Source organism: Colletotrichum navitas (assembly GCF_030913465.1).
Source record: "Colletotrichum navitas strain CBS 125086 chromosome Unknown LY79scaffold_87, whole genome shotgun sequence".
NCBI lineage: Eukaryota > Fungi > Ascomycota > Sordariomycetes > Glomerellales > Glomerellaceae > Colletotrichum > Colletotrichum navitas.
In genome coordinates this window covers 37,268-61,784 of record NW_026850633.1, presented here as the reverse complement: position 1 = coordinate 61,784, position 24,517 = coordinate 37,268, and the positions used below count along the sequence as shown (strand labels likewise).

General features: G+C 55.5%; 9 protein-coding genes and 1 non-coding gene across 10 annotated transcripts; 7 read left to right on the top strand and 3 right to left on the bottom strand.

Moving 5' to 3' along the window:
• The first annotated feature begins 114 nt into the window (after window positions 1-114).
• On the top strand, window positions 115-2,332 carry LY79DRAFT_567971 (beta-1,6-galactanase). Its single transcript, XM_060558938.1, has 4 exons — window positions 115-977; window positions 1,066-1,239; window positions 1,315-2,151; window positions 2,204-2,332. Exons 1-3 carry the CDS (start codon window positions 537-539, stop codon window positions 1,972-1,974), a joined length of 1,275 nt encoding a protein of 424 aa, XP_060409296.1. The 5' UTR covers window positions 115-536; the 3' UTR covers window positions 1,975-2,151; window positions 2,204-2,332.
• Window positions 2,333-2,502: 170 nt separating this feature from the next.
• Window positions 2,503-5,058, top strand: LY79DRAFT_616099 (uncharacterized protein). The gene is made up of 4 exons (XM_060561998.1): window positions 2,503-2,697; window positions 2,797-2,892; window positions 2,958-3,154; window positions 3,213-5,058. Exons 1-4 carry the CDS (start codon window positions 2,652-2,654, stop codon window positions 4,818-4,820), a joined length of 1,947 nt encoding a protein of 648 aa, XP_060409295.1. The 5' UTR covers window positions 2,503-2,651; the 3' UTR covers window positions 4,821-5,058.
• A 3-nt stretch (window positions 5,059-5,061) lies between these two features.
• Window positions 5,062-6,080, bottom strand: LY79DRAFT_567966 (40S ribosomal protein S20). The gene is made up of 2 exons (XM_060558937.1): window positions 5,578-6,080; window positions 5,062-5,492 (listed from the first exon to the last, which is right to left on the bottom strand). Exons 1-2 carry the CDS (start codon window positions 5,838-5,840, stop codon window positions 5,408-5,410), a joined length of 348 nt encoding a protein of 115 aa, XP_060409294.1. The 5' UTR covers window positions 5,841-6,080; the 3' UTR covers window positions 5,062-5,407.
• A 495-nt stretch (window positions 6,081-6,575) lies between these two features.
• Window positions 6,576-8,756, top strand: LY79DRAFT_673428 (CUE domain-containing protein; the record flags this gene model as incomplete). Its single annotated transcript, XM_060564173.1, has 2 exons — window positions 6,576-7,765; window positions 7,910-8,756. The coding sequence occupies 2 exons, from the start codon at window positions 6,576-6,578 to the stop codon at window positions 8,754-8,756; spliced, it is 2,037 nt and encodes a 678-aa protein (XP_060409293.1).
• Window positions 8,757-8,839: 83 nt separating this feature from the next.
• On the bottom strand, window positions 8,840-11,672 carry LY79DRAFT_673427 (uncharacterized protein; the record flags this gene model as incomplete). The annotated part of the gene is made up of 2 exons (XM_060564172.1): window positions 8,840-10,560; window positions 10,628-11,672. 2 exons carry the CDS (start codon window positions 11,670-11,672, stop codon window positions 8,840-8,842), a joined length of 2,766 nt encoding a protein of 921 aa, XP_060409292.1.
• A 3,404-nt stretch (window positions 11,673-15,076) lies between these two features.
• LY79DRAFT_593759 (uncharacterized protein) lies at window positions 15,077-16,551 on the top strand (the record flags this gene model as incomplete). The annotated part of the gene is given in 5 exon segments (XM_060561601.1): window positions 15,077-15,148; window positions 15,164-15,288; window positions 15,301-15,538; window positions 15,548-16,371; window positions 16,479-16,551. Coding segments are annotated over 5 exon segments (1,332 nt in total).
• Window positions 16,552-17,468: 917 nt separating this feature from the next.
• Window positions 17,469-20,273, top strand: LY79DRAFT_495848 (ankyrin-2 ankyrin; the record flags this gene model as incomplete). The annotated part of the gene is made up of 1 exon (XM_060553338.1): window positions 17,469-20,273. A coding segment is annotated over one exon (2,805 nt), but the record flags the coding sequence as incomplete, so codon positions are not given.
• A 59-nt stretch (window positions 20,274-20,332) lies between these two features.
• LY79DRAFT_567956 (ankyrin repeat-containing domain protein) lies at window positions 20,333-22,156 on the top strand. The gene has a single exon (XM_060558936.1). The coding sequence runs from the start codon at window positions 20,658-20,660 to the stop codon at window positions 22,017-22,019; it is 1,362 nt and encodes a 453-aa protein (XP_060409289.1). The 5' UTR covers window positions 20,333-20,657; the 3' UTR covers window positions 22,020-22,156.
• On the bottom strand, window positions 22,157-23,258 carry LY79DRAFT_567955 (mitochondrial carrier domain-containing protein). Its single transcript, XM_060558935.1, has one exon. The coding sequence runs from the start codon at window positions 23,190-23,192 to the stop codon at window positions 22,317-22,319; it is 876 nt and encodes a 291-aa protein (XP_060409288.1). The 5' UTR covers window positions 23,193-23,258; the 3' UTR covers window positions 22,157-22,316.
• A 468-nt stretch (window positions 23,259-23,726) lies between these two features.
• Window positions 23,727-23,815, top strand: LY79DRAFT_t244. The gene has a single exon. It is a non-coding gene; the product is annotated as a tRNA-Gln (tRNA).
• The last annotated feature ends 702 nt before the right edge of the window (window positions 23,816-24,517 follow it).

Sequence of the window (24,517 nt, the reverse complement as noted above, 5' to 3'; positions counted from 1 at the left end):
TTCAAGCCGAGGTCGAGCGTTGCCACTCTCTCTATCTTGTTCCTGGCACGTCGTCACCTCGTTGACCCGCCTTGGGAGCTTCTCATGCTCCCTGTATCGTAATCTTGGCCGAACCCCCCCCCCCCCCCTCAATCCCTGGTCCGACGGCTGCTCTCTTCTTCTCGGGCCAAATCTCCCCCGAGCTTCGCTTGGCTTTCGAGCCCCGCTGCAGGCGATGACATGGTTTACGACTGGTCATGATGCATTGGATGGTGACATTGGGCGGTGACAGGGACCGTCCTAGAGAGCTAGTCTCGTGGCTTACTGCCAATGTTCGTGATGTCAGAGGCCGGTTCCTGGCGTGAGCCTGCAGGTCCCGCTCTCGGTCCGTGGGGGAGGTGGGCAGCAAGCAGCGCACATGGACGGGATGGCTGTTCCATCTGGGAGAGAGATGCCGCGTGGAGAAAAGGTGGTATAAAAGCCAGTGGCGGCCGCGCGGTGGCACGCCTCGACCGCTCTGCTGCGACAACCTCCCGCAGGCTCACCCGTCGACCACAATGAAGTTCCTCAGCTCTCTCCTGGGCGTCGCCAGCACCGTCGCGCCGCTCTGCGCCGCCGCCGCCTTCCCCCAGGCCAGGCAGGCCGCCTGGCCCAACGGCCCCTTCACGAGCGACGGCCGCTGGCAGCTGGACGCCTCGGGCAACATCGTCAACTTCGCCGGCACCAACTGGCCCGGCCACGGCGAGGTCATGGTCCCCGAGGGCCTGCAGTACGGCTCGGTCGAGCAGATCGTCTCCAAGATCAAGAGCATCGGCATGAACGCCATCCGACTGACCTACGCCATCGAGCTCGTCGACCAGATCTACGCCAACGGCGGAAACGACGTCGACCTCAAGACGGCCTTCGTCGAGGGCCTGGGCGAGGCCAACGGCACCGCCGTCCTCGCGCAGGTCTTGGCCAAGAACCCGTCCTTCACCGAGGCCACCACCCGCCTGGAGGTGCGTTGACGCGAGAACATGGGACTGATTTCTTTTCTTTTCCGTGTATTGAGAGCTCGTTCGCTAATTCGGCAACGTTTTGCTGCAGGTCTACGACGCTATCGCCGCCGAGTGTGCCAAGCAGCAGGTCCACATCCACCTTGACAACCACATGTCCAAGGCCAAGTGGTGCTGCTCCAGCAACGATGGCAACACGTGGTGGGGAGACCGCGAGTTCGACGTCGCTAACTGGGTGCGCGGCCTCGCTTACATGGCAGGGCACGTAAGTGTTTTCTTGTTCCTCTCCCGTCCTCAAGCTTATCAAGGGCGAGTGACGACTGACTGACTGGCTGTGCAGGGCAAATCGTGGCCGGCGCTCGTCTCCATGTCCCTCCGGAACGAGCTCCGACAGGCATCCGACAACCCCGACCTCGTGGCCGCCTCGTACCACTGGCAGGACTGGTACGAGCACATCAAGCTGGGCACCGACGCCATCAATGGCGCGAACCCGGACGTGCTCATCTACCTCTCGGGACTCAACTACGACACGACGGTCGCGCCCGTGGTCCGCGGCACGGCGCTGGAGCCCGGAAACGGGACCTTCTCGCGCAGCGACTTCGCCTATGCTGACAAGCTTGTGCTTGAGATCCACAACTACAACACCGACGCCATCAGCTGCGACAGCCTGAAGTCCGCCCTGTACAACAGCGGGTTCCAGGCCATGAACGCGACGGACCCGGCGACGGTCAACGTGTTCCCCGTCTCGCTGACCGAGTACGGGTTCAACATGGAGGACGACTCGTACCAGGACGTCTACGCGACGTGCCTGTCCGAGTACGTCTCCGAGGTCAGGGCGAGCTTCTTCATCTGGGTGCTCGTGGGAAGCTACTACGTCCGCGAGGGCACGCTGAACTACGACGAGTCGTGGGGTCTGCTGACCGCTGACTGGTCGGACTGGCGGAACCCTGCCTACGTCGAGGAGCAGCTGAAGCCCATGATTGCCAGCGTTATCGGGTAGACGGGTGCTAGGATAGTTGTCTTTTAGTGGAAGCAATTAAAGTCGATCGATTCATGAATTCCGCGTTATGCCTGTCCATTGTTGTTGTTGTGTCGATGGTCCGTCAGTAGTTTCTGGTTGACGTTTAAGATCGATCATGTCCGAGTTATTCAGGCCAGTCTTGAAGAGGACGCGAGGGTGCGGCTAATAAGATTAGAATTAAATGATTCAATGACAAGACGATTAGAAGACGTACGAGAGAACTCTGACCATGAAGAGCGAGGGAGACAAATATGTCGAGACAAAGGAGTTGGCAAGTAGAAATAAATAAATACCAGCAAAAATACAATCATGTCAGTCATGTAAATATACCATTTCGAGACTCTGTGGCGCTTTCGGAGGAAGAAGAGGCAGATACAGTGCGAAGAACTCATACACGTTATAAACACTGTACTGCCCTCCCATTGGCCTGTGAAACCGCGCTAGCGCCTAGCAACGGCAAGGCTGCGAAAGGCTGATATTAGGTTTGATTTCTTTCTCGACGCCCAATCCGCGCGCGCTTGTGACAATTGGAAGCTTTGACTTATCTGCCTCCCGTCTTGGCCATCCTGCCTAAGCTTGCGTATCCTCCGAAATGACATAGCTGCTTCCTTCACGCCGAAAACTACACCACAGAACGCTCGCTTACAGCCCTCGACATGGTGGTCTGCAAGTTCTACGAGCAGGGGAACTGCAGGTATGGACGTACGTCACGCGCGATGGCGCTTCCATTGATGTTTTCCCACGTCGCAGGGACTCTGTGGCTTTTTAGGGAGAACGTGTCGAGCTAACGTCTGCGACCAGAGAACTGCCGATTCGAGCACCCGAGATCACAATCGAACAATCGCTTTGCAGCTTTTGGGCAGGGAGGAGGGGGATTCAATCGCGGTGGCAACGATGGTTCGTACATCGACGAAGCGACTTACACACATGAAAATAGACCTGGAGTACTGACGTGCGCGCAGCGCTGCCGTATCAACTATCGAAAGAAGCCATTGAAAAGGACTTGACGTCAGAGGCACCGCAATGGATCTTGTCCGCCTACGGTCCGGGTAGGGACGCCCCCGAACAGCTCTTTGGAGGCCCCATGCGCGAGCAGAGTTTCGAGGAGATGAGGCTTCTCCACCTGATGGCGACGGCCGCGGGAAACCCTCAACAAGCGGTAGGATATCAAAGGGTAGAAAGAACTCGACACGCACAGCTGGCTAACGTCGCAGCAGCTCAACCAAGCGCAGGAGGTCTACCAGCAAGCCCAGCAGCAGATGAAGACGGCGGTCGGCAACCTTGACGGGGCGATCCAGTTCATCGTGTCGGCCGAGCAGAAGCACCCCAACAGAATAGACATCTGCAAGCAGGGGACACAACCGGGTGGCACGACGGGAGAGTTCGCGGTTGGGAGAAGGGCCGCGTCTTCTCTCGGCCAGCAGAACCCCTTTTCATCAAACCCGTCCTCGGCTGCGTCGTCAAACCCATTTTCCTCCAACAGCCAGCAAACCTCATCACCTTTTGGTGGCGGGACCAACACCGCAGCGGCCTCGGGAACCGCCTTCGGCCAGCCGGCCGCCCTGGGGCAACGGCCGAACCCGTTCGGCACGCCCGCCTTTGGACAGCCTTCGCAGCCTTCATCGGCCTTCGGGCAGCCGTCGCAGCCGACGTCGGCGTTTGGAGCCCCGAGTCAGAGCTCGGGCCCGGCTTTTGGCCAGCCCTCCCAACCCACGTCTGCCTTTGGAAAACCCAGCGCGCTCGGGGGTGGCACATCAGCTTTCGGCCAGCCATCGTCACTAGGCCAGAAGCCGAACCCCTTCGGAGCGCCAGCTTTCGGCCAGCCTGCGCAGCCCGGCGGTAGCTCCGGCAGTGCGTTCGGTCAGCCGTCGCAGCCCGGCGGCAGTGGCAGCGCCTTTGGCCAAGCGAGCGCGTTGGGGCAGAAGCCGAACCCCTTTGGCGGCGCGTCGAGCGGTGCCAGCCCCTTTGCGAGCGCTACCGCTGGTGGCAACTCGGTCAGCCCCTTTGGCCAAGCGGCGCAGAACACAGCCAGCCCCAGCCCGTTCGGACAACCGGCACAAAACACGACGCAGAATGCCAGTCCGTTCGGTGCTCCCGCGCAGTCCAACGCCAGCCCGTTCGGCCAGCCCTCCCAGCCTGCGGCTCCTAGTGCCTTTGGCCAGCCTTCGCAGACGACGTCTGCGAGCCCGTTCGGCCAGCCAGCGCAAACACAGACGGCGGCGAGCAATCCCTTTGGCGCAAAGCCAGACTCCCAGCCCAGCGCATTCGGGTCTGCGTCGATGGAAGCGCAGCCGACGCAGCAGCCGCCACAGCCAACCAGCGCCTTTGGCCAGCCGGCGCAACTCGGCCAGAAGCCCAACCCCTTTGGCCAGAACAACGCGCCGTCGCCCTTCGGCCAGCCTGCGGGCGGCCTCGGCGGGGGCGGAGCAGCATCAAACCCGTTTGGCGGGCAGCCCGCCGCGCCCTCCGCCGCGCAACAAGCGGCGGCGCCCGGGAGCGGGCCGTACCCGCCGGGGAGCTCGAGGCAGCACCCGCCGGTGTCGAGCTACAGCGCCAAGGGCATGGACGGGCGGCTGAGCAACTGGAAGGGCAAGCCCGTCACGTACCAGAACAACCTCCCCGGGATCCGGGCCTTCAACGGCGCGTGGACGAGGATCTGGTTCCCCGACGGCCCGCCCAACTACTACAAGGACACGGAGCTGCCCGACGAGGCTTATGATGACAAGTCGAGGCAGCAGTGGCAGGCGTTCATGCAGACGGGCAAGTTTGAGGGGCTGATGCCCGAGCTGCCGCCGAAGCGGGAGTTTTGTCTTTGGGACTTGTGATGGGGGTGAGGCGAGGTGAGGTGAGGTGAAGACCAGCGTGATTACCACCTCTGCACTCTTATAAAGGAACTGGCATTGCAAGGCGTTGATGAAAGAAAAAAAGGATTAATCAGTGAAAAAGGGGACGGGATATGACATCCCGGGGCAGATGATATAATAAGTGCCACCTGCGCCGTAGATAGGCGCAAGCACCATGTTCTTTACTACTGGCAAATATTCAACATCTATTTCAGCGCACCATCCCACGTCCCATCATGGCCACGTTTATTTTATCCGAGGAGGGCTCATTGCGTTAGGGGCGTTCAATACTATACCTAATGGGTAGAGCGATACATCACAATGGCGCAATTCCAGGTATTTTGTTTTGTTTGGTGGTCATCAGTTGATTCGGGTGGTATCTAGACCTCGCAGCTCGTCCCGCCGCCCTTGCCGGGTAGAGGAGGACGAGGGGCCTTTCGGCACCCTCGCCGCCCACCCGCCCGCGGCGCGGCAATTCCCAAGCCATAAAAGCCCATTCCGTCCGTCCCTTTTACAACAATAACAACAGCACCTCGCGTCCCTCTCGTCCCCTGGGGAGCACCCGCCGCTTATGCGGCAATGGTGACCTCGACCTCGACACCGGCCTCGATGTTGATGATGATCTGCTTGACGATCTCGGTGGGGGCGTTGAGGCTGGGAGAAACGTTAGCATGTTGAGAAGAGGAAAGAAAGAATGATGCCGAGTGTGAGAAGAGGAGGGGACGGCGGCGGGACGTACTCAATGAGGCGCTTGTGGATGCGCATCTCGAAGCAGTCCCAGGTCTTGGAACCCTCACCGCAGGGGGTCTTGCGGGTGGTGATCTTGAGGGTCTTGGTGGGCAGGCGGACGGGGCCGGAGACGCGGAGGTCCTTGGACTTGGCGCGCTCGATGAGCTCGGCAGAGACCTTCTCGAGGGACTGGACCTTGCGGGAGGAGAGGGTGATGCGGATCTTGTGCGTCTTGGGCGCCTCGCCGAAGTCCTTGTCCTTGTTGTAAGACATGTTTGGTTGTTTTTGTTGTCGGTTGGACGGGGTGGTTTTTTCTTGTTGGTTTAATGGGTAGGGGAATTGAAAGAGCGAGGGGGGTTCTTTCCTTCACGACTCGAACGGCTTTGGTTGCGGCAAAGTGATGAAGGATGATGACTATCGAAAGCTTGGAGTGGGAAAAAGTCGAAAAGTTCCGGGCCTGGGCGTGATCGCGAACTTTTTCGTGGGGATTGGAGGTAGGGCTTTACCGAGAAGAATGTCGCTAGTCTATTTTAGTACTAGCGCGGTACCCTGCGAGGGGAAAAAAAAAGATACGTACCCCTCCCGCCTACCATCTGAACGACCCAAGGGAAACCCCCACCGACTACCTACAGCACAGGACAGGTAGGACAGGCCCCTCCCCCCCACTCCCGCCGCGTCAAGCTCCGCCGAAAGGCTCACTGCGTTTGCGCCCCTCCCCCGGGAAACCGACGTCAATGAATCATCCGGCGAGGAACGACATCCACTGCATATGTCATGAAAGCTGTCTCATCTCAGACACCTCCTCTCACTCACCTCACCTCCATCTCATCTCACCTCCAAAACGCCATCTTCTTCAAACACAACCAGAACAATAACCCCCGGATGGATTCACGATAAAGACACGACCACAAGCTCTTCCGTGGAGCTCTCTCTCTTTCTCTCTCTCCGTCGTCTCACCCGCATTAATAACCCCTTGCCAAACTCATCGCGCAATCCCCTCCCTCCAAAATGGCGACCTCTCTACCGCCCCTCGCCCCCTTCCCGTCCTCGCAGTGGCGCGCCAAGCTCACCCCGGAGGACTGGGAGTCTCTCCTCGACGCCTGGGCGACCCTCACCCAGGCCTACCTCACCCTCCCCGACGCTCAGCTCGCCAAGGCCGCCTCCAAGGAGGACTCCTCCGTCCCGCCCTTCCTCTCCTCCTTGGTCACCAAGCTCGCGGACGCACCAGCGGGGCCCTCGACCGTCCTCAGCCCTTCCGCCCACTCCAGGACGCTGCTCAGGTCAGCCTTCGCCCTTGCCTCCCGTCTCCTCACGACGCCGTCCCACCCGCCCCCCGTCGCGCTGACGTCGCCGCCCTTCCTCGCCGCCTTCAGCAAGCTGTACCGCAGGAGCGCCCCGCCCGTCCTCTCCCGCGCCTTCACCCTCCACGGCCACGCCCTCGAGCAAGCCCTGGCCGGCCTCAAGAAGTCCCTGGCTCAGTCCCTCGAAGCCGGCCTCAAGGCCGACCTCAAGTCGCTCGAGGCCCGCCTCGCCTCCCTCAACCACCTCCTGCACGCATCCCCTCACGCCGCTGCCTTCTTCCTCGCCGGCGGCGACTTCCTCGACGGCCTCGTCTCCGCCTTCAAGATCACCAACCCGCCCCTGCGCAAGGTCCTCGTCGCCGCCGCCTACCTCGGCCTCGTCGGCCTGACCGCCGCCGAGCCCCCGCGCTTCGGCATGCTCGCCGACGTCCTCTTCTCCCTAAAGACCGCCGCCGAGACCCACCGCGCCGGCCCGCTCGGCGTGAACGACTCCCTCGTCGCCGAGCTGGTCACCGTCACCCCCGTGCTGCGCCAGCTGCTCAAGAGGGCCGAGGTCGCCGGCGCCGCCTCGACGGCCCTCAAGTCGCGCATCGCCGCCCTCGAGGGCTTCCGCAAGCCCGGCGGCGGCGGCATGATGCGGCCCCCCAAGAGGCTCGTCAAGCGCAGGGTCGACAAGGGCAAGGGCAAGGCAAACGACGCCGTCGCCGACGGCGCCGAGCTGCACATACACAGGCAGAGCCAGATCTCCCTCATCCAGGACCTGTTCCCCGACCTGGGATCCGCCTTCATTTCAAAGCTGTTTGACGAGTACGGCGATGACACCGAGGTCGTCACGGCGCACCTGCTGGAGGACTCGCTGCCCCCGCACCTCGCGACGGCGGACCGCGCCGCGCAGCTGTACGTTTATTGTTGCACTTTTTCCATCTTCATTTCGAATTGGTTTTCTTCTTTTTTTTTTTTTTTTTTTTTTTCAATTTCTTTTCCATTCACTATTGTTTCTCACCTATCACCCATGGTCTACTGCTAACGTACGCCCCCCAGATCGCCCAGGCTGGAGAGAAGAAAGAGCCAGCTCGAACCCAGACCGACACCTCCGCAATTACCACAGCGGCATAACGTATTTGACGATGACGAACTAGACAGACTAGACCTAGATGTTTCCAAACTCCATTTCGGGAAAAAGGCCCCCGAGAAGACGGCCGACGACGTCCTGCGAGACAGGTCCTCGGCGCCCAACAAGGCGGCCATCCTGTCGGCGCTCGCGGCATTCGACTCGGACGACGACGAGCGCGACGACACCTACGATGCCGACGATGTCGGCGGCACGGTGGACAACGCCAACGAGGAGGCGGACGGCCAGAAGGGCGCCAACGAGGAGACGCTGTTCAAGGCCTACCAGGCGGACCCGGGCGTGTTCGACAGGCAGGCCGCGACAAGGCGGGGCCAGGCGCGGGGCAAGCTGCGGGAGGGCACGGGCATGACGGACGAGGCCATCGAGGGCTGGGCTGTGATGCTCTCGAGGAATCCGGGCCAGAAGCGGCGGCTCGAGGCCAAGTACAGCGGCGCCGCGGCCTTCACCGGTGCCCAAGCCGAGATCGCGTCGACGGCGTGGCGAGCTGGCGACGAGTCCGACCCCGAGGGGGGAGGCTCGTCGAGGGGAGGCAGAGGTGGCGGTCGCGGAGGGGGAGGAGGAGGTCGCGGAGGTCGTGGCCGCGGCAGGGGTGGTGGCGGTGGCGGAAGGGGAGGCGGCAACGTGGCGGGTCCGACCGGAGAGAAGGAGACGGAGGCGGCGCGGAGGAGAAAGGAGGCCAGCAAGGGCTCGCGGGCGAACCACAACCGCCGTGACCAGAGAGCCAAGAAGATGGCGAGAGGCGGGTTCCCCGGCTGATTTACCCCATCCTCCCGATATGATGAAGGAAAAGAAAAAGAAAAAGACGACAAACCCGAACCAAACAAACAATTAACACACGCTTAATGCAATCTCTGCCTCTTGGCATTCTGACTTGAGCTCCGCGCAAGGGGCACCGCGGCGGCCGCACGCTTTCCGGGGATGGCGTCTGCCATGGCGTGAGTGTAACCCTCGTCGTCGTAAAGGTCCTCGGCGCTGAGGGTGAGGGCGTAAGGGCTCCTGACGTCTAGGATGCCCGGGGTGCCGGGCTGCTGGGTGAAGCCGAAGGACACCGCGCCGGTGGCGGCGGCGGCGGCCGACGGCGGCGACATGAAGCCGGCGAAGGACGAGCCGACCTCCTCGACGCCCGAGCTGCGGGGCCAGAAGGCGTTGTGGTCCTTTGGCGTCGCGAGCTCCGACGTGCCCCCGACCGACGTCAGGTCGCCGTGTTCGCTCTCGTTGTTGCGGCCGACGATGGAGCGCAGCGACTCGCGCGAGTTGCGCCTGCTGTCGAGGTAGGTGCGCAGGTCGAAGCACTGCCTGCAGCTGGGGTCGACCGGGTAGCAGTCGGACTCGTCGCGGTACTGCGGGAGCTGCGGGCGCGCCTGCTGGCCGCACCGCTCCTGGATGTCGTCAAAGAGGTCGCCGACGGGGGTGAAGAAGGTCAGGCGGGGCCCGGCGCCGAAGTACTTGTTGCGACCCCAGAGCTGGCCGACGAGGGCGTTGGTGTCGGCGTCGATGATGGCGGCGCCGCTGTCGCCCTCGACGCCGATGCCGCCGCGGATCCAGCCCTCCTCGTCGTCAAAGGGGTAAGGCTCCTCGACGAACCACTCGCGCGTGGCGTTGCCGGTGCCGTTCTCGTCCGCGCTGACGTAGGCGGGGATCTCGCAGACCTGGCCGCGCTGCTGGCCCGAGGTGCGCCCCGTGGAGACCACGGCGGCGCCCGGGACGACGGCGCTGGTCGTCTTCACGGGGACTTCCTTCAGGAGCGGCATCGTGTCGGAGGGGAACCGGCGGAGGATGTTGGCCTGGCGCGTCTTGGAGGCAATCAGGATCCAGTCGGTCACGACCAGGGGGGGCTCCTTGTCGCACTCCTCCCAGTAGGGGTCATGGGAGATGCGGGTCGTCTTCAGGTCGATGCCGGACGTGGCGGTGAGGTGGCCGATGGTGAAGTCCGTGTCGGGCATGGTGTCGTGCCGCTCGTCGATGCATCCCGCCCGGTCGCTAGGCGAGGGATGTTCCACGCTGACGGACGCCAAGTGCTGGTACGCGTCAACAAAGGGGTGGAAGTTGGCAAGCCAGTAGCTGCCGCCGCCGACGAGCAGGCAGGGACCCAGGGTGGATGTGCTCTCCTCGAACTCGGCGGTGCCGTCGATGCCGATGCTGTCGCCCATGCACGGGCTCTTGAAGTAGTACGGGTTCCGGGCCATGCAGACCTCGTCCGGCATCTCCCTGCTTAGCCCGCGCGCCCAGACCATGCGGTCGACGGCGCCGGTGACGAAGGCGAAGGTGACGGTGGCCCGGTGGTTCTCGGGGAGCAGGTCCCTGACGTGCGCCGCGATGATGATGCGGCGTGTCCGGGACGGCTCTTTCCTGGTCATGATGCAGATCCGCCGGGAGCCGGGCGTCTTGCCGCGGGTGACGCTGACGACGTGGTTCGGCCCGCACCATTTGGGGATGAACTCGACGAGGAAGGGGAGGACACCGTGTTCCCAGACGAGGGGGAAGCCTGCGGTCTCGGTCAGGCGGGACAGGCGGGCCCGGGAGAAGTCGCTCGGGCTGTCGGCTGTTCGTGGGTTTTGACCTGGACCGTGTTAGATAAGAAAAAAGGCCACCACGCTCGGGAGTGACAAGGCGTCCAAACACATTACCTTGTTGTTTTCTGAGCTTCTTCTCGACCACGTTCCTCAGCTGCTCGCGGCACTTTTTCTTGGAAACGGCCACAGATAGTATCTGCTTGATGGCCCGGTCCTCGTTGGGGTTTTGAGATGGCGCCGCAACGGCGTGGGAGCCATGGGACGAGCTCCTGGAAGCCATGATCTGGGCCATGGGCTTTGTCGCTGTTGTTGTTGTTGTTGTTGTTGTCTTCGTCGTCGTCATCGCTGTTGTTGTATTAAGCTCCTTTCCTTTGCCTTTCCCGTCACCACCAGCGTCCGCGTGGGCACATCTAACGTGGCTTTCAAGGATCTGCTTGGTCTGGAAGGAACTCTCGGTGCAGCCTGGGGCGGGACAGATGATGAGGTGCTCCAGCTTGACATGCCAGGCGAGGCCGTCCTTGGTGGCGAAGCCTGGCCGGTCGCAGCCTGCCCAGTTACAGGTGTGCGTATGGGCCGTCTTGCAGTGGGCCGTGAAGTCTTGCTCCAGGTCAAAGGACTCGTCGCAGTGTGGCCCGAGGCAGACGAAGCGGCTCTGGGCGCGGCTCACGGGTCGCTGGGTAGCCGCCTGGGTCACGGACGAGGTCGTGGATGGCGACGCCCTCCTCGTCGTCCACTCGTACGGGAAGTCGGTTTGGGTGGGAGAGACGGCGGACCCGGCAGAGGACGGCTGGGAGACGACAGAGGGCGACGAGAAGGTGCTCAAGGCCCGGGGAGAGGGTTGGGTGAGGGACGAGGCAGGCGGGAAAAAGGTGAGTGCTGACTGGTCGTCCGCGGGCAAAGGTTTTGCAAAGGCTTGGTCCATCTGACCTATGCCATGGCCTTGAGGCCAGACGTTTTCCCCGTAGATGGCGGGTCCGTTGTGGTAGTAGTCCACGAGGGAGTACTCGACAGGCGGCCAGCGAGGCGGAAGCGAGGCAAAGCTGTCTGTGCCCGGCGACGGCGACACAGGGGCCGTGGCGAAAGGGAAGCCATGGTGCGTGCGCTTCCGAAGCTTGCTAGGCCGCTCGTCCATCGAGGCCTGGGGGGTAGAATGGGACATGTCGAGGTTTGTAGTATATGCCTGAAGGTGATGATATCTGGCTTACACGACAACGAAAGCCGGGAGGAACAAGAGAGTCCACTGATCCAAAGTCGAAGCCGAGCAGCGAAAAGCAAATCGACGAGCCGGGATATCGTAGTTCCAGGTCAAAAGAGATTGAAAGGTGGGAATCCGCGGTTCGAGGATGATGGAGGGGGGGAAGCGACCTCCAAAGGCGGCGGCAGTTGGGTGCAGGTGCGGCACAGCTCCTTAGCCGCTGCCTGCTTTCAACGTCAGCCGTACGACCAGGGATATTCGTACTGTACTAACCCGCCAGTTGTCTATTGGTAGTACAGTCTCTACAACAAGCGACACTGTAAGGGCGGGGCTAACATGTCATCCCGGCTGGCGAACCAGTTCGTTCCTCATCAACCCAAAAATGTCCTCTTTGAGTCTGGGCTGGCTCGGTTTTCTATCCAATACTACATGATCTGGTTATGAAAACCCCATGTTGATGGATTCCGTCGAGGTATACTTGTTCGGCCCAGGCAGTCAAGAATCTTGAGGCCTCGATCTACGTCTTCATGCCTTACAGTAGGGGCCCTTGGTCAGGTAAGATCCGGCAATTCTATACTTGAACTGTATTGTAGCTTCCGTGGGATTTAGTCAAATCACTCAAGTTTGGATCCGGTCCTCCTCGATAACGATTCCTCCAGTCAGTGATCCTGTAGTCTTGAACAGCGGTGCTGCGTAGGGCGAATGGCAAATTATTCCCAACATTGCAACCAACGGCTTGCTACTTTTTAGTTCAAAGCAGGTGGAACCAATGCTATGACCATGCACCCTTGTCTTATTGGTCTTCCATGTAGGGGCCTTTCATTATCCGCCTCCGGAGGGAGAGCTTGGAGGCTGAGATGCTTGTCCTCACTTAGCATGCGTGTGACGTCCAATCAGCAACCGTCAACACTCAAAAAGACCTCGCATCTTGGGATAAACCACGGCTGTCAATGTGGTGGCCCCATTGGCGGTGAGATTGATGGCAGCAGGTGCAGCCTTGTTTTTTTGATATTTTGGCAATATGATAAGTTCATGTGCTCTTTATAGACGGGTATGTCTATATATCAAATTCTCCTTCCAGTAAAGTTGGTGCTTGGTCAATCCTTCTACACTCTTCAAAATCCAGATTGACAATTACCACGGACCGCACCAGCTTCGTCACTGTGCCGGAATCGCCAATCATGCGTCAAAATCTTCCACTTCATCCCTTCTCGGCTTCAGTTCCTATCTCGACGATACAAATCGCCCTTATTCGGCCCCGGGTTCCTCGTCCCGAGAACCAAGAAGACTGGGACGCCAAAAAAAAAAATGTCATCCAACGTCTTTACCTAGATGCAAACCTCTCACTCAAGCAAACAATGAAGATTATGTCGAAGGAACTTTCATTCTCGGTCACGTACGTCTTCTCAGATTACACGCCAATATATCCAAGTTTGCGTTGCTGACTTTCTGATGCTGGTAGAGAGAGGATGTACAAGCGCCAGTTGCAAAGATGGAACTGGAAGAAGTACAACACGAAAGCGCTCCAAAGAAGCCGCGCCCAAAGCGTTTTGGTCGAGACCTGCCGCGGCGTGGCCACGTATCAGAGACCAGCTAGACGGAATCTACACCAGGTCCCCCTCCAGGACAAATCGCTTTATGATACTGACCATGGTTCAAAGCATAACTTTACTAAGAATGCCCCAGGACCTGCCACAACATTACTTTACGGGAATAGACTGTACGAATGGACCGCGAAGACCTACGCCAGCATCGGAGAGGTGATACTCGAAGCTGCCCGGCGCAGCATTTTTTGGAGCCTATCGACTAGATATCGACGTGTTTCTTCAAAAATAATCTCTGTAAAGTACAACTTCAGCGTGGTATTTGACTTCTTTGCCACGGGAGAGTTCAAGAATTGCGGTCCCCTTCTTCGTCAAGCATTCAGAAGTCTAGAGCACATCATCGCGGTCAGCCCAGAACCAATCATGTTTTACGAAAAGCTACTCATCATGATGCCACAATATATGTACAAACAGAATATGTACACAAGAGACAAAGGGCAGATCCTTCAACGTTACCTCATCTATCTATTGCATATGCTGGATATCAAATATCCCGGGCGACCCATTAGTCTTGCCGCCGCGGCGGCGATGCAACAACTATCTGACAAGGAGACCGGTCAAGTCGAATACAACACTCTACAATCGATTCAAAGAATAGTGGCCGACTGTTATACGGAAATATGTGGAGAACGTAACCTTAGCAGTATTTCAGCAATACAGCGAGCGTCCAGATCTAAAACCAGCCACGGTGAACGAGCAACGTATAACCGACTTCTCGGGAACAACTTGAAAGATTTGATGCAGGACGCAGTTACAAATTTTGGGGAGAGCTCATACCAACATCTCGTACTAACAATAGCCATGCTACGTCGGGCTCCAAGCCTGGACTTGCCGAGGAACGAATACAATGCCCTGTATGAAAGTGGCGTTTCTTTTCTCGCTGATGAAAATCCAGCCTCTCAGGAAGACTGGGATTTAGGTAGTCTGGCATGTTTAAGCGCATACCATGAGAATATGGCACGGGCTATCAGACTTGAGGATAAGGGATGGAAAGAGGGACGACAACTTCTGGCACAACGCGTATTCTACTATCGCATCGTTTTGATGGGTGAGTCGACTTCCCTTGGAAGGGTCGAAGAAGTTGCCGAGCTGAGAGCAGAATTGGTGAAATCCGCTCTCTTGCGTGAGGTGCAGAAGCAAGATGTGGAGGAAATGTTTGCAGATGGCCCGTTATGATTTTCTTCCCTTAATTAGCTTGGTTGGTTTTCATGCCGGCAGAGGGATTCCAGAACTGAATGCTATTTTGGCCCTTCAAAGTGATATCACATGAGCTATGATTCCATTCCAAACATAGTCTAATGTGGCAACGTAGTGCACGTTGTAAGAAGGTTATGAGGATTTGAAATGGAGCCCACTTCTTGCCCCGACAGGCTGCGGATACAGCCATCATATTAGTTCCGGGGAGAATGGTCGTCTCTGATTATTTGAGCGCTTCCAATTGGATAGAGAACTAGCAGGCACTTGAGTCCAGTGGCCAATGAAGCCCTTTATGCAAGGGACTTTTTGTCAGCTGGTAATAGTGTCTAGATGAGCTGCCGTTTGCCATTTGCTTGTCACATAAGCGGGGAAACCTTAACACGTCAGACGTGCATTGACATGCAGACAGACGGTAACTGAGCGGCTCTTTTTTCCATTTTCAAGGCCCCAGCAAAGATTTTACTTGTTATATCTCCTTTTCTTTCAAATTCACTTGAATAACCAACTCGGAGCACTATTCTGGGCCTTCACCTTGATGCTGTGTCATCAGCTGAGCCCTGGGTGACCATGGAGACAAACATCTTGGCTGATGGTCTCAGCGGCCTCCGGGCCATTGCCGATACCACTTTCCGGCTGACGGTATATTTCGGCAAGATGGACAGCAGAAAACAGACCGAAATACGAAGAGTCGCCAACGAAATACAGAACATTGCTGGCCTGCTGCACCAGCTCGCCCTCCTATCTTCGACCTTTGGAGACGATCACGGCTGTGAATGTGTGTCTGCAACAAGCCTATCGCAGCTGAGGTCATGCCATAAAACATTGGACCACTTGGAAAGGTTGCTATTGAGACGGAAAGCCGATTCTCAGCTTAAAAATGTAACTCCCAAATGGCCATTTACGATCGCTTGGACAACAGACCTATCAAAAGAGCTGAACGAACAGAAAGAAGCACTCGCTCGAGGGTTGTCTGCAGAGTCAACAAGTGACTTGCATCAGACATTGTCCAGCCGGAAATACGTTGTGGATGTTGACCAGAGCAAAGCGATCGCCCAGCACACTAGCATTGCGGCCGTTGTCGCAGTCGAACCAGGTTCCCTAGAGATCATCAACTTCTTTCTCGAATTCGACCAAACAACACGCCTGAAGAGCGTCTTGAAAGAGGCAAACTCTTTGAATAGCTTCGAACTATGGAAGAGCCCAGAGGTTGATTCATGGGCTAATGCAACGGGGTCTCACTTGTGGGTCATTGCACCTGCGGGAGCAGGGAAGACTGTGTTCGCCGGCGCAATAATCAGGGAAGCAATTCTACGACGTCATAACCACACTGTGGTAGTCTATGTCCTGTGCAGCTTTGCAGATGTACGAACTCATAACCCAGTCAACGTTCTAAGTACAATCGCTGCCCAGGTTGCACGCCAGAACCAGGCCGCTTTCAAACTGCTTCAGGGTTATTACCAAGAGCTGCACCAACACAAGAAAAAAACCAAAAGACCCATGATCGAACGGCTCAAGTCTGTCTTATGGGAGATGTGCAAGTTCTTCGAACACGTTCTGATTGTAGTTGATGGTTTGGATGAATGTGGAAGCGGCACCGCCAGCATTGCAGAGTCTTTGGCTTCACTTGCCTGCCAGGGCGAGGAGGCGCTTCGTGTGGTGATTGTTTCCAGGCTACAGGAGAACATTGAAAACTCATTTGAGGGGAGGTTCTGCAAGGTTCAGATGACGCATACCGAAAATGACCGACACCTGTTTACTGCTACAGAGTTGGAGAGGCGGATTGCCTGCGGAGATCTCAAATTCGCCGACGCAGCAATGAAGGACAAAACCACTCAGAAGCTCTGTCTTGGCTCAGAAACTAGGTACGTTCAAACTACTAGGCGCTTTCCCTATCAGAACTCACGTTTTCTAACCGCCGAATAGCTTCTGGCAGATACTATGCCACATAGACCTCCTGAGCACACTACAGTCATGCGATGCGAAGATGGAGTTCCTTCAAACGCTCCCGTGCACTCTCGAAGCCACCTACAGGCTTATTTTGAAGGGGTTCAACGAGAAAAGCGCGGCGTCCCGAAATTTGATACAGGCAACCCTGTTGTTGGTTGCATATTCAAACCCTCCGCTTACTACGCAAGAGCTGTGCCAAGCCCTATCAACAGCAACCACAGGAGGTCCAGAGTCCGAAGATGCTGGTATGTTGATATACCCGGAGATTGACGAGTCGGAGATCCTCAGCCAGTGCGGCATCTTCATCCGGAAATCGACGTGGAATGGCAGACTCGAGTTTTCTCATTGCACCGTGCAAGAGTTTCTTGCCGGCATCGACTTATCCGACCCTGATATATCTGAATACGCTCTTAGCGAGGCACGAGCCAATCGATTGCTCACCGCGTCTGCGCTGCCATTTCTTTCTTCAGAGCAGTTCTCAAGACTACCAAAGCTGTCCCTGTCCGAGGAAACCTTTATTCAAGCTCGAAATGCACGGTTTCCCTTCTATAGATTTGCTGCTTTGACATGGCACACGATTGCGATTAATCTGCGGGACGACTCCGAGCTTCTTGCCGAGTCAATGGTACTGTTTGAACCAAAGCAAACTCCGAACTTCAAGTCCTGGTGTCTGGAAGTATGCCGCCACTATCTACTTCGAGGATCATGGAGCATATGGAGAGATGATCGAGACGAGATCGCGCCGCTACACTTGGAGGACAAAGAATTCTCTGGGTGCTCTGAAACTACACAGGTCAGCAGTACATCGACCAATACACCACTGAATAGCTCTGGTGAAGCGACCTCAACTTCAAGTCCTAGGGTAACTTACAATTCTCTCGCCACCTGGGTAACTTACAACTCTGTCAGCATATGGAGACGGGGGAAATATGCCCCAAGAGGGGATTGGCATAGAGGCGAAACAAGACGACTCGCAAGGATCATTCGACGGGGAGACTTTACTCCGTTGCACATGGCCGCACTCCTTGGAATCGACGCTGTCTGCCAAGAGCTTCTTCACCGTGGAGAAGACGTTAATCGCCAAAGTAAGCTAGGGACACCTCTGCAATGCGCCCTGGGAGGACCATTCCTCCTCGCCTGTCACAATATGTCGACCCAGAAGCGGCTGAACGATTGGTTGGAGCGACCGTCTCGGAGAACAGTAGAGCTTCTCATCAAATCAGGAGCAGATTGCACAAAAGGCTTGCCGAACCATATGCACTCCTGGAAAACGATGGGTGCCTTGTCTCTAAAAGCCTCGGAATGGGCTGGGGATTGCGAGCTCTTCGGTCTTGTTGTTAGGGGTGGGGCGCAGCTTTACGACGACGACACAGCCGTCTTTCGCTCAATTTGCCGGAAATGGTCCAAAACCAAAGACCAAGGCATGTTTGCGATGATCATGTCTACTTTGGACATGCTCAGCAACATGGCTGCGAAGAACGAGGGGGAGTCTGTTGCATATCTCAAAGCATTCCAGAAATGCGTTTCCGACAACACCGACATCGATACCAACTTGCCCTGTTCTGAAGGCATCTCGGACGACATGCTGATCCAGCAGATGTGGAACGCCATTGCAGAAGACAACTTGGACATACTCTTAGAGAGGTCAAGAAGCCCGCGATGCAGCGGTATCCTTGAGGGAGAAACACTCACCAGGCTACTTCATTTTGCAGCGACATGCTCGTCAGTCTCCTGTCTAGGCCATCTTCTGACGACCTTCGTGGCCTCGGACGAGCAGAAAGATGAAAGATCCCAAATGGTGTTGGACTGTGCGGAGCATGAGTCTGTGGATGTCCTTGTGTGCCTCCTGAAGCATGGATGTACTACAACCAAATTTAACAGTGGACGAAACACCATTTGGCATCTTTCAGCGGGGAAGTTTACTCCAAACAGTCTGTTGAGAACCCTGTTTATCCACATTGACCGAACAGAATGTGGACGCGCCCTTCGTATCATCAACAAAGATGGTCGAACTCCGCTTGCTGAAGCATTATTCAAGGAGCAGTACCGGAATGCGTCAGAAATAGTCAGCCTTTTTCCTGGGGAACATGACATCTTGCAAAGCACAAAGCCCTCATTATGTCAACTTCTCGCGAAAATCGAGAAGGCCGGGGTACTAAAAGAGCTGCATGCAAGCAACATGGTACGACTACCGACGACAGAATCACCCCTGGACTGCCTGGACGATTCCGCCACCTTTGAAATTGTTAACGAACTTTTGAGAACGTACACATATCAACGATCTGAAACAGGAAAAACCCCTCTTGAACAATACCTAGAGACCACTATGCTGAAAGACTATAACAAAGAAGTTCTTGTGGCTTTGGTAAAGGCAGATCTGGCGCAAGCAACCGAAAACGCTGCTCACAGCTTATGGCAGTACACTTGCAAAATGCTTGACAAAACAATAGCACAGCAGCACGCAGCCGATGCTGCGGAGACTCTGAATCTTGTCAAAGTTATGATAGAACACGGTTACTTGGAGATGTATGAAAAAGCCAACAGCACTTCTGGACTGAAAGAGATACGAGCGCTGTTTAGCATCGAAAAGCCCCCAGGAGTCAACGGCAACGTGTCCATCCTTGAAGACCTATTCATCATCGTATTGGACTCCACGACCCAACGAGATTATCTGGAAAACAGTGGTTTTGATGTTGCCGCTCTGAAATGGGCCATCTTATACGATTCCATGTTTCTCTTTGACAATATTCTTCAAGGCGGAGCCAATGTCTGCAAACGAGAGTATTCACTTCATGCGTTGGAGTTCTTATGTTCCAACGGCAGTAGTCCTAACAGGCATAGAATGCTAGTCAAGATGCTCGAGAAAGTCGAAAAGGCTGATCTCAACCAGTTGACGCCTTCTGGAGAAGGCCTGGGCTTGCTTCATCGGCTCGGGATACCGGATGGTCGCGGTATCAACTTGTTTGGATGCCCAACTTTCCGCTCCACAATGGCTTTAACACCAAACCTGCCCCCTCCGCCGCCGCCACACCTGGGATACTCCAGAATCGGTACTACAGGATTCGCGCAGGCCAGACAACCGCTCGAAAACCAGAAGTTTAACTTGGTACAGCGTTTGCTGCTGGAACAAGTCGACTGTCAGGTTCTCAGCACCAGAAGTCACTTCTCGCCCCTCAGCACGCATATAAGCTTCCGCCATGTCGATACAGCAAAGCTGATTCTTCGTCATGGCGCAAATCAGACCTTGCATGTTCCGGACGTGAACGGCTGGACGCCGGTATCATGGGCATGTGCCTACGGATACGTTGATTTACTCGAGAACATTGCCGCTTCTCATTGTCCAGAACCCATCTGGGACTTTAAAGTTCGAGTAACATTAGCAGCTTGGAATTTTGGGGCGAAGTCGTTCAAAGATATCAGGGCTCTGCATCTAGCAGCGATTGCATCGCCGGACACGGTCGTATTCCTACTTGACCGTGGTTTTGCCACCAATCTCGACGTCACTGCGGCAGATCTCTCCACTCCTCTGCACCTCGCCGCTTTCTTCGGGCTGACGGACACTATCAAAATCCTGGTTTCTCGGGGTTGCAATATCAATGCTCAAACTTCCGCAGGTCTGACTCCGTTGCACATATCTCTTCTGCACCAAGACGAAACGACTGTCGCGCTTCTCCTCGAACTAGGTGTCGATCACTTGAAAACCACTAAGGGAGAAACACCACTGGATGTCGCAATGAAGAGAAAGAGCAAAAGAATTATAGACATGGTCAAATCAAGTCTCCGAAGAGTCCCGACAGATTCGACAAAAAATGAGACTGAACGGGTTCAAAGACATCTAATGGCGTCGTTGTCAAAAGTAATGGAAGATGCCATTGAAGACAACAATTATCAAGTCTGTGAACGGCTTCTCAATGAGGGGTGCCCGCCCGATATAAAGATCAGATCCTGCCACACTTGCACAGCCCTCGTCTTCGCCTTCTCGCGTAAGACAATTCCGACCAAAATTGTTGATACACTCATCGCAAGAGGTGCAAGTTTCAGAGCCGCTTCCTGTGCGCGACATGGATTGACCACATATTCGCGTGTTCGGTACTTTGACAACAGTAGCACTGATACGTACTCCTGGTCCTCAACGTCCGACAGCGACGAAGATAAGACACCTCAGTGGCCAATACGGGGGTCCACATGTCTTGACTTCCTCATGTATGAGTACAACCTCCCAGAAGAGGTCTCGGCGTGGCTTCGTCTCATTCCTCAGAAAGACATGGTGTGGCTTTTGGACAACTCTTTTGCGGTCCGGGTTGCTATCGATAGGAACTCCTGCAAAGTCCTCGCAGTATTGTTATCCTACGTATCAGAACTGGGCACTGTCGGAGGGCTCAATCTGGTCAGAGATCTTGTCAACGAGGTTCCAACTCGCCCGGACCGGTATTGTGATTACTCGCCATTACACGATGCTGTGGAGGAAGAGTACGCGGATATTGCACGACTCCTTCTGCAGTACGGAGCTGATGTCAACCGACAAAACGCGGCTCAAATGACCCCGCTACACATAGCAGTTGAGGCGGATGACTTGGAAATGGTCAAACTTCTCACTGACCACGGGGCTTCTATTCATATCCGAGACGGTCAAGGTCGTACCCCCGTTGAGGTCGCAGTCCGTTATGCCAGTCCCGGAATGGTCGAATTCCTCCTCGACAAGGGGGCTAGTATCAGCCGTATTCTCGAGTCAAATTCAAAACTGATGTGCGCCTCAGTCAATATGGCCATATCGCTACAAAAAGCCGGCATTAATCTCAATCAGATCGGGGGCTTTGGAACACCACTCTGGACACCTATGTTGTTCAAAATTCAACTTGCGACCTACATCCTGAACTCCGACCAGCATGCATTTCTTCGTACATTTGAACCAGGAAGAGTGCCGTGGAAGCTCTTATGGTATTTCTACGATTTTGATGTTGTCAACTCAATGCACAGGCAGTTGCGGCTGATGTACCGCAGACTAGGCCACGATTTTATGCGCCAGATATCTGAGATTGAAGCAGATGACGGTCATGAACCGTTTAATATTCTATGCTTCTCTGCCCATTATGGACTTGTAGACGAAGTCAAAGTTCTGCTAGGGGAGGGATGTGACATCGAATTCGAAGGCTCTGCGGCTGGAACGGCACTTATGGCCGCAGCCAGTATGGGACGGATTGACATCGTCAAGTTGCTAGTTTACGCAGGTGCCAGGATACAGTATAAGAAAAACGAGGGTTGGAGGAGTGCGGTTACCGCTGCTAAAGACTTCCCGGATGTGCTGAACTGGTTATTGGTAGGGAGGTTTACGGAACAGAGCAGGATCGAGGAGTCATCAGTTGATTGGAGCAGCGATTCTGAGGTCAATGTGTGTTTTTGGAGTGGCTACTGGGCAGGTGTGTTTCCGTTGGAAGGCAAATACACACGGGGCTGGGGCGACTCCATGTTGAGATGGCTGTCGTGCTTGGAGAAGGCAAGGAGGAACTGTAAAGGTAAAGTGGTGATTTCCCATCTGAGAGACATAGGCGTCCACGGGGAATGAGTCTCATGACGAACAATGAAGACCATGACGCAGTAAAAAGCCTAGTCTGGTGGACAGTCACTGTCTGCAATATTTTTGGCCTGCGTCATGTCCTTGGCCACGACTACATCCTTATTTTCCAACACAATCATAATGAATTGCTGCCAAAATCTATATTTACCTTGATCCAGATAGCTTTGTTGTGATTTTTATTATCTGCGGGTTGTTCATACATCTGTGAAGTTTCGTGCCGTTCGTTTTCATGCCCTCTTTGTCTAATGTGTACATCTCCCGGCCCCTCTATTTCATCGGGTGAAATCATTTACCTGTAAGAACCTTCAGAACCTTCATAGCTTCTTCGTTGGCCGTAAACAGAATGCCGCCCGCCATCACCGTCCTGCCTAAGCGCATGACAGTGCCTCTCCAGAGACCCTTGACTCCGTCTTCAGACATGATCGTTCGGAATGACTCCATTGTGCCGACCACCTTTGCCTGCTGCGCTTTCGTCTTGATTGTGTCGAATGGCTGCGTCGCGATTGTGGTGACAGTCCCGGCAAGGGCGCCGTTGGCGAAGCTCATTATCGGACCGTCGGGGCTAATCCCTCGCGATCGCTCAAAGTCCTTCATAATGCTGTAGCTGCCAAGTCGGAAACCCGTGGTACTGATTTGTTTCAAAGTCGTCGTGATGTATCCTCGCCACAAAGCTTTGAGCACACCTTGCTCCTGGGTAAGTGTCTTGATGCAGTGTATCGCACCCTTGAATCTTTTTGTTGTTTTGGCGTCATCGATCAGCGCCGTCTTGATGCGCTCGCTTGGCGTTACGATGACTGTACTGCTCGCAATGCCAGCCACCATTCCAGCAGCTATGCTCTGCATAGGGCTCATGGTATGCGTTTCCTTGTCTTGGAACACCGAGCGGATGCTGTCGAACACGACGAACCGGACGGCATCCTTGCCGATGGAGCCCAGGATCATCGTGCTGCATCCCTTGTACAGGGCCGACAACCCCTCATCGCGAGCAACGCGCAAGACAATCGCAAATGGATTCCGCGATCCCTTTTGGTGTCCGTAGAGTTGCACTCGCGTCTTGGCGAATTCGAAAGGGTATGTGCACGCCATTTCCACACCGCCGGCAATGCCTCCAGCGGCGAGGGACAGCCACGGCGAGGTCTTGCCGTCTGATTGACCGACCATCTTTTCCTCAAAGGCTGAAAGGTTCGGCCTCTTCTACGGTCTCGGATACGCAAGATAAAGTGATGGGGGGGGGGGGGGGGAAGCAGCGCAACACGTAAACAAGAAATGACGTTGGCGCTACGATGATCTGCCGGGGTCTAGTTCGGATAATCTGCGGCTTTTCACCAAGGGAGTTATCCGTGTACACGGCTGGATCTTAATTGTTAGTGGAAAATGTTATCATGGAGGCTTATTTCCGAAGCTGATAATGAAGAGGCTGGAAGCAAGGGTGGATATCCCAGCCAGGTTACTACTCATGGGCAGCTCACGACGACCAGCACCCGCTACTATTATCATTAATCGTAGTTTTAACTTCCACCTGATTTCTTCCAATAGGAGCGGCGGGAATACTGTAATAGCTGCCGAGTTGACCAAGTTGGCTAATTATTAAGAAACATGTTCTTCGTATCCACATGAGGGCTTAATTCAGCATATCGTCCCACATAAATAGGGCTGCACCTGTCCAAGTCAGCTGAGCTTGAGCTCAGGGTGTGTGGTCTATTAGTCTAGTTGGTTAGGACGTCGGATTCTGATTTCACAATCATATCCTTCCGTAGGCCCAGGTTCGAATCCTGGATGGACCTATTCCACTGTTTTGGACTATGGAACATCTATATGTATATACGACCTTCACTTTTTGCATACTACTTACTAATACTGATCTTCCTGTGTGGGTTAATGTATCGGTCGAGGATAGCAGCTTGAAGCTTCTAGACGTTCGGAGGCGTAATATATGGACCCTATTACCTTGACTTGAGACGATACGCGTCGATGTGGCAAGTCACGACAAGTTTCAGCTAATGCCCGCCCAAAACATATGAATCTAATGGATCTTGTCTAGAATGGAGTAAGATGGCACGTACAATCTTGGTCTCGTTCCTCCATTATGCCGCCATAGTACTGTAACACTTCATTTGAGTCTCGTCCTCGCTGGGAAGTACCGCCACCACGTACAATGATCGGCAGCTCTAGACAGTGAAATTGGGGTAGTCTTTGAAGCCTTGCGAGTTGAGTTGGTCTGGCGTAACATAAAGAAAGGCATCAGTTGCTCAGTGATGATCGCCCTGAATCTTAATAAATTGAAGGCGAATTGCGAACTACGATGTCCGCGATCGACGTGCTTGGAAACCCGATCTTATAAGCTCTCGTTTTTCATCAGAATGTTGCTTCATCTCTGCGCGTTTCAATACGGCGAGCGTGATCTCCCAGCGCAGCGTGTTATCAAAAGTTTTCTCTTGGCATATCTTACGGCTGTCAGCACGACAATGACCCTGCCGATACTGAGG